A 13,224-nucleotide genomic window follows, 5' to 3' on the forward strand; every position below is an offset into this window, starting at 1 on the left:
GTAAGAAAGAAAATAGTAGCCATTTTCTTGACATAATAATAATAATCTCAGTTTAGATTTATACAGTAGCTCAGGTGTTCCCAACCTTTGTGAGTCCTTGGGCATCTTGGGAGTTCCGACACAGCACTGTGGGGACAATCATAAAATGGCTGTCACAGGAGGCAAAGCTAGCCAGAAAATATGTGGGAGGTTATATCCTTATCCATGGTTCCTTTATATATTTGTGAAACAGCCTTGGGGGTGGAACATGTCTGGCTGTCCAAGTTGGAATAGCGCCAATCTGGCTGCACCCTGATTGGCCCTGCCCCTACAGCTTCCGCCCTCCCTCCCTGGATGCTAGCCATGTTCCTCTCAGACATGTCAGAGACAGACACATAGAATCATAGTCCAACCCCCTGCTCAATGCAGGATCAGCAATGGGCTTTCTTGCTAGTATAACTATAATAGTAGCTCCTCAGTATTGCAGGCAGAAACTTTATGTAACAGGATGTCCAATAAGACCTGCTGGGCAACAATTTGCATAACCCCCCTTGCCTGCAGAATGTTGCTGTGGTTAAGAGTGGTGGACTGTAATCTGGAGAACTGGGTTTGAATCTCCACTCTGCCACAAGAAGGCAGAGTCTTCTTGGGTCAGTCACAGTTGTTTTAGAATTCTCTCAGCTCCACCTATTTCACAAGGTGTTTGTTTTGGGGAGTGGAAGGGAGGGTGATTGCAAGCCACTTTGAGACTCCTTAAGGTAAAGTGGGTTATAAAACCCCCACAAAAAAAGTGGGATATAAAGCCTCCCTCCTTCTAAGCAGGGAGAAATACAGGGGGAGGCTCCCCGCACTTTTGCTGCCATGGGTGGGACATCAAGGCAGGAGGTCAAAAAGACTATATGGGGGTGGGGTGGGGGTGGGGAAAGGAACTCCACCTATAGTTTGATTGCACATTTGGTGGAGCAGAATAGCAGCAGACAGAATTTCCTGCATGGGGAAGAGGATCTCAGAATCAGCTCAAACAACTGACTGACCCTTTACTAAGTAGTCCATGTCCTGAAGCTATCCTAGGATACTTTCAACATGCTCTGCATCCATATGGCCAGCCTGGGGCAACTCATCCCCCTGATTTAAGGGCTGGACCAGGTGCTTGGCTCTGCACTGGAGCCAGTTGTGTCCCACGGGTCAGGGTCCTGTCAGAGAAGTTGCAAGTGAGCACTAGCAGCAGGGATTTATCTGGACTTTTTATCCTCTCAGCTCAGATTTAAAAGAGCAATTTGAACCTGATATGATTTCTAGTCTGATGTCTACTGGATTTATTATTCCTAGCTCCACTTTAGAGTGACATCACCTTTTCCTTGAGATATCTGAACATGGATATTATCCTCTTCATTAGATAAAGTGCTCTGAAAGCCCATTCTTCCTCATGCAGACATTTGCCTTTCAAATTTTCTTTCCCCCCTCTTCCTCCTAGCCTGGTTACACATCCATTGTTCTCCCTGAGGCTACCACCCCCACTTACCCTCTCTTCCCTCACTTTGGCAGCAGAGCTGGTCAGGAAAACAAAAACAAACAATCCACCTCATGCTCCTTCAGCACTTTCTCCTCCCCAGGCTTGCTCTGGTTTACAGTAAGGGGACAAAAGGCTGGAAATAATGTATCTCCGACCTCCTTCAATACTGACTGGAACTTCACACAAACCCCGCTTCCCCTCCCACTCTAGCTAAAATGCGCCTACTGGAGTTGGCATGTGGCCACCCCCCTGATCAAGCAGGAAATAGAAAGTATATTAATATAATTTCTACATAAGAACACAGGAAGTGACCAGTTGGTTCAGACAAAGAGCCCATCCTACATCTTATTTTTGCTTGGCCAATTGTATGCTTTCAGAGTGATCACATATAGTGCACAATCACAAAAAACCTTTGCATGAACATCCACTAGCAACTGAAATTTAACTACTTCCTTTTCATAGACATTACACTGAAGTTCTATTTTGCTACCATAACTAATGCCATTTATTAACTTAGGCTTTATGAATGTACCTTTTAAAACTCTTATGGCAGCAAATGTTTTCTATGTAGAACTGCTTTCTTCTGTTTGCCTTGGATCTAGTTTTGATCAGTTTTATTAGGAGGCCCTGAATGAGAACTACTTTGGTTATCTCCTTTTCCTAAACAAAAGGGCCCCAGATAATTTTGGCTTTCTTCATCATTAAGTTTCTCCACTCCCTTGATCATCCTCCCCCCTTTTAATTCACTTTTTCCAGCCCTACCATTTCTTCTTTAGAGGTGGGGTAACCAGCTCTTTTACGCACTATTCCTATTAATGTGGGCTATAGATTTATATAAGTGTGTTATGGTACTGGCTGTTTTTATTTTCAGTTCCTTCTGAAATAATAAAAAGCCATTTACAAGTTTCATTGCTTCCATACAGAAATTGACCATGCACATGGTCTCAAGATCTATTTTCTAGAGAGTCAGAGCCAATTCACAAACCATCAGTTTTTACGGTTGAGATTTCTGTAACCTTATGCTAGTTAAATCAAATAGTGCTTACCATTTTGCAGCTGCATTTTCCACTTTGGCCAAGTTCTAGATTAGAGTAGAATAGCAGAGTTGGAAAGTACCTCCTGGGTAATCTAGTCCAACCTCCCACACAATGCAGGACACTCAAAATCTTATCGCTCATCCACTGTAACATGCCACCCCTTTGAACCTTCACAGAATCAGCCTCTCCATCAGATGGCTATCTAACTATCTAAAAATTTCCAAAGATGGAGAACCTACCACTTCCCAAGGAAGCCTGTTCCACTGAGAAACCGCTCTGTCAGGAACTTCTTCCAGATGTTTAGACAGAATTTCTTTTGAATTAATTTCATTTATTGGTTCCAGTCCATCCCTCTGGGGCAAGAGAGAGCAACTCTGCGCCATCCTCTATATGTTTGCCTTTTAAATACTTGAAGATGGTTATCAGATCCCCTCTCAGTCGTCTCCTCTCCAGGCTAAGCAGACCAAGCTCCCCCAGCCTTGGTCTCTAAACCCTTCACCATCTTTGTTGCCCTCCTCTGGACACGCTCCAGTTTGTCTACATCCCCCTTCAACTGGGGTGCCCAAAACTGAACACAGTACATCAAGTAAGGCCAAACCAGAACAGAATAAAGCGGTACCATCATCTCCTGTGATCTGGACATGGTACTCTGTTTGATACAGCCCCAAATCCCTTTTTAGCCACTGAGTCACACTGCTGACTCATGTTCAATGTATGGTCTACTAAGACCCTTAGATCCTTTTTGCACATATTACAGCCAAATCAAGGCCCATTCCACACCAGGATCAATGTGGCAAATTGATTACGGAAAGAAAAAACAGAATTTAAAATAGTGGAATTCGGCGTAACACGTTTGTAGCCTTTGAAGTGGAATCCAGTTGCGTTTCAATTGTTTCCCACAGGTTTCCGGTCTCGGCAAAAATCGCTAGAAAGGAAGCGATTTTTGCCGTGCTTTGTCCCGCCCCTGGCCCTCAATCAAACGAGCAGCCAATGGGCAGTTGTTACCATGCTCCGGAAAAGCCACTTTTCCTTTAAGAACATGTTTTTTTTTTTAAAGAAAAACACATGTTGCAACGAATATGCCTTGATTCCTTGATTCCTTGCTTCCTCCTAACGTAGAGACCCATCTAGCTGGCAGCTGGCCTGTGAGCTGCCGATTCATCGTTGCCACGCTCCCCCGAGTGAAACCCCCCCCCCCCATGCACGGGTGCGATTTTCGGCTGAAAATAAAGGGAACTTGCAAACGGGGCTGTGTTGTGCTTGGTGACTTGAGGTGAGCTTTAAATCAGCTCTGTGGAGGGACTGCAGCTGGAGAAGCCTCGCTGGGTGAATGAAGTTGCTCTCCGCTCGCTCCGAGAAAAAAAAATGGCAATCGCTTCGCTAGAAGTTCAGAGGAGAGAGTCAGGGGGAGGGACTTTGCTGAAACCGCAACAATGGTAACGCACAGAACTTTTTAGCTAGTGTTGCAGATCGGTTGCAAGAGTGTAGCGCTTTCCAGAGGGTGAATCCACTTTTTGGGATTTCCCTGGAAGTGGTACAACGAAGCGCTTCTAGCGGGACTGTTTCAGGAGTGTGGCAGATTGTGTACGACTTTGTGCATAACTGCATATTAGTAGCGATTACAATTTGCCACACTCCTGCTACATTAAACCTGTGCAGAATGGACCCAAGTCTCTCCCATCCTATATTGCTGTATATGGTTTTTCCTACCTAAACACAAAACTTTACATTTGTCCCTACTGAATTTCATTTAATTCAGTTTAGCCCACTTCTCGAGCCTACCAAGAATATCCTGTATCCTGATTCTATCTTCTGTTGCGTTTGCTACCCTCCCAGTTTAGTATCTTCTTCAAATTTAATAAGTACTCCCTCTAATCCCTCATCCAAATAATTTATAAATATGTTGAACATCACAGGCCGCAGGAAAGATCCCCGGGACACTCCAGTTGTCACTCTTCAAGAAGATGCTGAACCATTAACAAGCACTCTTTTAGTACGATCTGTCAACCAGTTATTGATCCACCTGACAGAATTAGGATCCATACCGCCTTTTACCAACATGTCAACAAGAATATCATGTGGAACCTTATCAAACATTTTACTGAAATCCAGATAAACTATGTCCACAGCTTTCCCCTGATCTAGCAAGATAGTCACTTTCTCAAAGATAAGGTTGGTCTGACATGAGTGGTTCTTGCGAAATCCATCCTGAGTCTTAGAAATAACAGCTCTCTGCTTCAACCGCTCATGGATCGACTATTTGATGAATTGTTCCAAAATTTTGCCAGCTACAGATGTCAAGCTGATGGTCAGTAGTTACTCAGATCCTCCTTTTTCCCTTTCTTGAAGATGGGGACAACATTTGCCCACCTCCAGTTTTCTGGTACTTCACCTGTTCTCCAATTAGTGTAAAAAATAATGGACAAAGGTTCAGATATTACATCTGTAAGTTCTTTTAGTACCCTTGGATGCAATTAATCTGTCCCAGAAGACTTTGTTTCATTTAAAGGAAGTAGGTGTTTATGGACTGCACACACATTGGTACTAGGCCGTCATTCCCATCACCCATGTTGTGATATGTTTTTGCCACATTGATCACTATTTCCCTCACAAGAAAAGATTGAGGAGAAATAGAAGTTGATCAGCTCAGCCCTCTCTTCATCATCTGTTATAATTTCACTTTCTTGTCCTCGTAGTGGTCCTACAGTGTTCCTACTCTTTTTCTTATTTGAAATATAACTAAATAACTCTTTTTTGCTATGTTTAGCACTTCTTGCTAGCCTAAGCTCATATTGAGTTTTTCCTTTTCTAATACTCTCCCTACAATCATTGGTTATTTGTTTATACTCATACTTGGTAATAAGGCCTTCCTGCCATTTCCTTAAGTGACCCTGTTTTATTTCTCAAATAATTTGACAGCTGCTTATGGAGCCGGCTTCTTTAGACTCCTTCCATCTTTTCTTCTTAAGGGAACTGGTTGTGATTGAGCCTTCAGTTTTTCACTTTTAAGAAACTCCCAGCCCTCTTGGACTCCCATCTCCTTACGTCTTTCTGACCATGGGACTCTACCCAACATACCTTAAGTCTGTTCAAATCTGCTTTCCTGAAGTCCAGTCTATATGTTTGACTACATAAAGGTTTTCTCTTTCCCACAATTGTAAATTCCAAAATCACATGGTCACTACTACCAAGTGTGCCTCCTACTTCCACCTCATCTACCAGTTCTTCCTGTTGATGAAAATCAAATCTAAAAGAGCAGGCCCTCTGGTTGCCCTCTCTACTTGCTGGACAATGAAGCTGTCAACAGAACAAGTCAAGAATTTATTGGAATTTGCATTTTTAGCAGTTTTTAAAAAATTGGTATACAATGTGTACTGAATTTTCTCTAATTTGCATATTCATTGGTGTTCTCTAGGAATTTTAAAATGTTCGTAAGGCAGATTTCTCTTTGTAAAAGCCATGCTGATGTTTCTTCATGCAGCACAAGTTCTCTACAATACAAATTAAGCTAACATGTTTTGTAATTTTTCAGCTCTACCTTTGATCCATTAAAAAAAATTGGTCTCATGTTGGCTGTCTTCCAGTCTGATTTTAGTGGGGAGGTGTATATTTTTGTTGGTAGCACTTTAACATTTGGGCTTCATAAGTACTTGTGTGTCTAGACTTCATCATGACTTGTTAATTTGTACTTTGTCAATTAGTCCTAGGACTGCACCTTCATCTGTGAATTAATTCTTCAGATACCCTCTCTTTAAAACTGGAGCTGTCCGCCTAGCAAGTTCTGCAGTGAAACTTAAAGTAAAGGATCCATTTCTCTGTTGTAAATTTTCCTGTCTTTTCACATATTTGTTTCCTTAATGATGCAACTGCATCCCTGCCTGGTTTCCTGTTTCTGATCTGTTTAAATTGCTTTAAATGTTTTTAGCATTATGCTTTCACATTCTTTTCCCCTCTTATTTTCAGATTAGATTTTTTAATGCCACAGTTAGTGCTCCTTTTGATTAATTCACCTAATAAGAAGACAAAAAGCTTTTAAAGCTTTTGAACTTTTCCCCCAAAGATTACATCAGTCTATAGGGACACAGGATTCTATGACCTCAGTCCTAATTAGATTCGCTCAGTGGGTTACAGTTCTGCTTCTATTCTCTTTTTTAAACCCATTCTGAGAATATGCAGTTTCACCCTCCATTTATTGTTATTGTCTTAATCGGAAGTAAATCATTTACAGCTACTCAATCCAATTTTTGTCATTGAAGATACAAATTAAGATTGACTGAGAAACAATTTGGGAAGCAGTGCTTTATTACCTTCATCCCCTCATTTTAGGCAATTTTTACAGCCCAATCTTAAGTATATTTGTTCTAAAATAAACCCTCTGGAGTTTGGTGGGATGTGTTTTAGTGATAATACTTAGGATTACAGCCTTATTTGTTACTGAAACATATTCCATTGTACGTGAGCTTATAATGAGTTTCCTATTCTCACAGTTCTGAATAATCTTATTCAGGCAGAGTCATACTTAGACTTCTGTTGCTGAAACTTTAATTGCCTATTTTGTCCATTTAAGTATTACTTTAGAGGTCTGATGCAGTGACCTGGATACCATTGGGAAATGTGGGAAATTACTTTTATTGCTGCTTTATGATATAAGGCAATTGATCCTTGGCTTCATTTGATCTCTTTGTTTTGACATGGGGAAAAATATTTTACCTTCAGGTTCTACAGCTTGTTTAAACAGAACATACTGCCTTCTAGAACCCTGCTTACTTTTCTGAAGAATTTCAACCCTGCAAGAAAAGGCAGTTCAGATCCTGCATACAGGATCTAAATGAGAGTGTGTAAAACTGCTGATGTATTGTCAGATTACTTGCCCATAGGGTGAAATACTATGTTTTCTGGTATTAACCTTTATAGTCCTGTACAGTTTGGGCAGTATACATTAAGGCAGCCTTTTTCAAACTTTTGCCCATGGAGGAGCCCCTGAAATAATTTTTCAGACTCCAGGGAGCCCCAGAAGTGATGTCAGTTGACCACATCCCCTACCTTGCTCCCAGAAGTGACATCACTCCCCATACTTTTAGCCCTCCTTTTGTTCCCTCTCCCTGCCTTTACTGCTACTATGGCAGCTTTGCCTCAAGTAGGCCAAAAAGAAAGCAGGAACTGAGAAGACAGCCTGCCCCTGCCCCATACCACACCACTTCCAAGTTCCCATGGACCCCCTTCAGAGCTCCCATGGACCATAGTGGTCCATGCACCCCAGGTTGGGGATCCCCGCCTTAAGGAATACGTTCTCCCTAGCGACCACTCCAGTAATCTTTGAATGCCTTGCTTCAGTTCTCCCCTACTATCTGATTCCAGACAGATGGCAACCTAAAAAAAGGGTTTTCTTACTCATTGTGCCAAAACTTTGGAACTCCCTCTTCAGAGAGGTTCATCAGTCCCCGTCTGTTGCTGTCTTCTGTCCGCGGGTGAATACTTTTTTTGTTTTGTTTGGCATACCCCTAGTAACTCTTATTGTCACACCTTCCTTGTTGTGTTATGTCTGTAAGTCTATATATTTTTATTGAATTGTTTAAATATTTTATATATCCTGCATATAAATGTTTTATATGTACCTTGTTTTAAATGCTGCTTTACTGTTTTAATGTTCTCCTATTTGAATTAAAAGGCAATATAGAAATGCTTTAAAATAAATAAATGATAACATAAATAAATATTCTTGCTTTCAGCAGCTTTCTAGTATCTTTGTTAAGCAGTCTTTACCAGCCATGCAACATTTTAACTAAAAATGCCAGGAATGAAACCGCTTCCTCCGTACTGTGGTGCCTCTCCAAAGTACAAAGGCCAGTTCCTGTGTTCTTGTAGCTGTGTGGATGTTCCTGATAATTGCTCAGTGTTCCACATGGCTGCAAATTTTGTATTCTCTTCCCATGAGAATTAGCTAGATCATGTAACTTTGCCTATGCTGGCCCTCAGAAATATATTATTTTTTAAATCATACAATACACTTTAGAATGCATTTGAAATATTCCTTTGGTTTACTGGAACACTGACAACACGTAATGGACTTGAGTGGCGACCATAGTACAGTGGGCCCCTATCAATCAATCCTGATTCATACAGAAAAAACTTAAGTAGGTTGATGATTCAGGAAAGGTAATTCTTTTAACACAGAATAGTATTTTAGATTCATACCTCCTTTCCCAGTCTTATAAACTTATTATATATTAGAAAAACTTGTAAACTGTAAAAGCCTCATGATTCATGAAATATTTGATAGCCTGTTGGAAAGAGCAAGAAATGTTTTCTTTTGCATTACACAATGCTGTAAGGGAAAATGGCAGAAAATAAGGTAGAGAAAGCACCCCTCAAATGTATTACTTCTGAAAGCCTAGTATCAGCATGGAATTTCAAATAAAAAGTTAAAGAGGGAGTGGCAGAATAGACCATCTTAATAAAAATATAACTTCAGTTCTGTTTACTCTTGTTTTTTCACTGTTCTAAGTATTGCTAGGAGTTTCCATTTTACCATTTTTTGTTATTGCTTTTTGTGGACAGAGCTGACCATTATAGTATGTGTCAATATGTATATTTTTGAATCAGTATTTCAGGACAAAAGGGAGTATGCAAGGGACCACAACAAAAATAGCCTCAGTTGATTCTCTCAACCTGGTGGAAAGGAACAGAGTCATCAGGTAGAAAGGACCAAGGGATAATTCCTCATTGTCTTAGCACAGTTTAGGTTACTTGATGGGGCAGAATTCATTTTGTTCTTGAAGCAGTTTTATATTCCCCCCCCCCTCAAAAGCAAAAGTGGTGGGAACACAAAACCTGGAATGTACCACAGTATTACCTGTACCCCTTTCAATTTTCTACTCCCACTGGTTGTTTCAGGAAGCACAAAGGAAAGGGGAAAGGTGCTCATTTGGCATTTGGGGAATGCAGACTATGTTGGTGAGGGGGCAGGTGTCATCCTGCAAGCTACCACTTAAAATAAGTAAGCTTTGTATAGAAGTTCTATTGAATATTTCTTGATTGACTAATTAGGGGAATAGTGGAGCATAATTTACATATTTTAAACACAGAAACAAATTTGAACCAATAATATCTCTCTGTGCCTTCCATAACTAATAAAGAAGGCTAGCTGATCTTCAAACAGTATGAAAATTTATCTACTGACTTTTTAGTAAACTTTGTGAAAACTCAGCAACTGAAGCATGCAGTGCAGCTAATAAAGTATGAAGTAGAATCCACTTTAAGAGAGTGTGGCTCTGCAGCCATAAAATATTCAGAGCTGATTCTACAGGCCCGATTCTGACCCTGCTCACATGGGCATAAATCCTACTGAAGTCTCAATTATTAAGTTATGAAGCAAGATCTGCAAGGAAACCAGTCATTTTATGCAAAAGGAAAAAAAAATACATGTAAGGGAAAGGAAGGTTGTATTCAGCAAAATATCGGGGCTGATCATGATTTTTATTTTTTGCTTTCTCCCCATGATGTGGGGATAAGAGTTAATACCAGTAATCATGTAATGATTCTGTTTAATCATGTAATGTAAAGACCTGTTTACGGAGCTTGTTAAGTATGTGCTTAGAATTAAAATTCATCCATTATATAACACAGCTTTACAACTTGAATAAAACTTTGTTGATCTTAAAGGTGCCACTGAAAAACTGTGTCAGACCCTCTTGAATCTACTGACAGCTCATGTTAACCTCATAAGTTTTGAATTTGCAAGGTCACTCTATTAATGTGAAAATACTGTTATGCACTACTGGAATGATCCCACCTGAACCACAGTAACCATTTAATGCAGGGGTAGTCAAACTGCGGCCCTCCAGATGTCCATGGACTACAATTTCCAGAAGCCCCTGCCAGCATTCATGTCCATGGACATCTGGAGGGCCGCAGTTTGACTACCCCTGATTTAATGATTGGACTGAAAAAACAGTGTATTTTCTTCTAAATTCTAAATCTTTTTAGCCAGTTCTAAGCTATAATATATACATTAAATCATTTTTTTTTTGTTTGGAAAGTCATGGAAGTTGCAATATAACTTTAAATACCTTAACAAAAAGTCTCAGATTAAAAAAGAAACTATTATTCTGTCACAATTTCACACTATCTGGCATTCATTTTGAACATTTTCTGTATCAGATAATTATGAATCCCAATTATTTCCTTATCCTGTGCTATCAATAATAATTTTAAATTGATTGCGACATGATACTCTTTGTTGTAATTAGACTGTAAGATATTTAAATGTCAGAGTCATTAGGTACATACTGTTAGATACATATCATTAGATAATGGAAGTTTTCTTTTAGTTATCCAGCAAGATCCATGATATAAATTTGAAATTACTGAATTTTTCTTCACCCAGCTGATGTGTCCAAAATATGGAGTTTTTAACAGATTTCCATTTTATTTTAGGACTTCTTGATGGAGACATTTATTATGTTCAAGAATCTAATTGGGAAGAATGTATATCCCTCAGACTGGGTTATAATGAACATGATGCAGAATAAGTAAGTAAAAATAAAAGCACTGAATTGCCACTGAAATAAATATTGTGTTGTTTTATTTGGAAACTCTCTTGAATGTGCATATGCACCTATATACAGACTATATAGTAAACCATATTTTTGCATCAATGCTATAAACAGGTATTTAAAGAATTTAGTGCAGAAATAGTGCTGGTCTTCACTATGACACCAACAAATGCTGGTCTTCTAATGTCAAGCAGCAATTCAAGGGAGCACTAAGGTTATAAAAAGACATTTGTATATCCGAACAGTTTTAGTACACTGTGGGGTAGAGTATACTACAGAACTGTGGGAGAAGCTATCTAGCATAAATGAGGAGAATTCTTTGATAAAACTATAGGTCTAAATATTTTCTGTAGACTCAAGACTCAAGGCACCTTTATTGGCATAACAAAACTTCCAAAATCGGAGAAAATGTAGCTAAATACCAGAAGATAAATCATACTATACAATTCCAAGCTTGTCCCTCCTGCATTGACAAATAGTGACTGCTTACTCTTAACATATTCCCAAGAACATCAACAACTTTAGCAATGATTTTAGAGTAAGGAACTTGTAACAGCATCTTGAAATTAACTCTGTCAAATAATTCTGAATTGCAGCTCTTTGGACCAAAAAGGCTGGACAGTCCAATACAATACAGATAAATGTGTCCTGCACTTCACATTCATATAAACAATACCTTTCTGATACAGGGAGTTGGTGGAACCTACTCTATAAAATGATGAGTTTATCCTTGCCAGTAAATAGGCCCTTCTAGATAGATGTGAGTCCAGTAAGTACAAATATGCTGGTAGGGCTTTATATGTTGTCTGGATAGCCCAGAACATAGGAGTGCATGTAAAAAGCTGAACACTGGTATGGAAGATCTTTGGGTGAAGTACAGGAGAAATCTGTGGAAAGACAGTTAACTTAGTTTAAAAATTGGAAGTGATTCTTGTGCATGCACAGTGGCATGGGAACAGTCAGTGCTCCACCATGTTGCCAGTATTTCTTCGGTCTGCTAAACGGTTCCCCTTGTATGCATGCATGTGGAAAATAGCTGTGGATCAGTAACTTCCTCTTCATTGCTTAACCCATAGACTTTTTATGCACTGGTGTTTTCTTTAAATTCACAGTACACTCTCATCAAGTTTTCTTTTTTATTCTGCATTTCATCCTATTTTCATTGTACACATGTGTCAGGCTTTCTTTTTTGTTCTGCGTGGATTTTCTTCTTTTCCATGCCCAGTTCACTTTTCATTTGCTGTTTCCCCATATTTTCTGAGAGGGGTTTCCCCACTTGCTTTTCTCTCAAGGCAAAGGTAATTCAAAGGCATGATGATTTCCTTGGATTTACCATGCTTTTTGCACCACTTGGAGTCCACTTTACCACCCACATTGTGCCACATGTTTGATCTCTCCTTATTGGACCACCTCAACCTGGGAAGGAGAAGGCTGGTGGAAGGTGAGGCATTTCATTTTATGTTAGCCTTCCATTAACGTATAGCCACTTGAGCATTTTGAAATCAAACAAATATGAACTGAATTGGCATGCAGGCAGTGTGAAAGTCATTTTTCTGCTCTAACTTTGAACACAGTCATTAACTCAGGTTGGAGAGCATTAGACTGAAGACCAATAGGTCCCCAGTTCAATCCTGGGTTTTTCCAAGTGATATTTTCTGTGCACTAATCCCCCCCCCATTCCCTCTTCTGAATCCTGCATTTAGTCAAGAAGAGTTTAATAGCTGACCAAACAGGCAGACACTGTTCTGTATGATTCATAAAGAAACCTTCTGTAATCACCCTCTAAAAGTTACTTCTCCAGAAGTGGCTGTTGAGTCTTAATTTCTACTTCTCTAATTCTCTATACAGACGACTCAGTCTAATCATACTCACCCTGAAAGCGAGATCTAGATAGCTTTTAAAGTGCCCCTCATCCTTTTGGCATGTTGCTTGTCCCCCACTTGCGATAAGCATTCTGAACAGAGGGCACAAATCTCTTTAAGTCAGGCTTTCTCAACCAAGATTTTGCGAAACCCTGGGGTTTCTTAATGGTCCTGGAAGGTGTAGTGGTTAGGAGTGTGGACTTCTAATCTGGAGAGCCGGGTTCAATCCTGTGCTCCCCCACATGCAGCCAGCTGGGTGACCTTGGGCTTGCCACAGC

At 39.9% G+C, this 13,224-nt stretch overlaps 1 protein-coding gene across 2 annotated transcripts in view; it reads left to right on the top strand.

Annotated features, from left to right (window-relative positions):
* Positions 1-13,224, top strand: part of DOCK1 (dedicator of cytokinesis 1) — a 474,081-nt gene that overhangs the window by 251,307 nt on the left and 209,550 nt on the right. For both annotated transcript variants that reach the window (XM_077350091.1, XM_077350092.1), the window contains exon 29: positions 10,966-11,060. In XM_077350091.1, the coding sequence (XP_077206206.1) occupies positions 10,966-11,060 (95 nt within the window). The remainder of the gene's footprint in view (positions 1-10,965; positions 11,061-13,224) is intronic.

This window comes from Paroedura picta, chromosome 8 (genome assembly GCF_049243985.1).
Source record: "Paroedura picta isolate Pp20150507F chromosome 8, Ppicta_v3.0, whole genome shotgun sequence".
NCBI lineage: Eukaryota > Metazoa > Chordata > Lepidosauria > Squamata > Gekkonidae > Paroedura > Paroedura picta.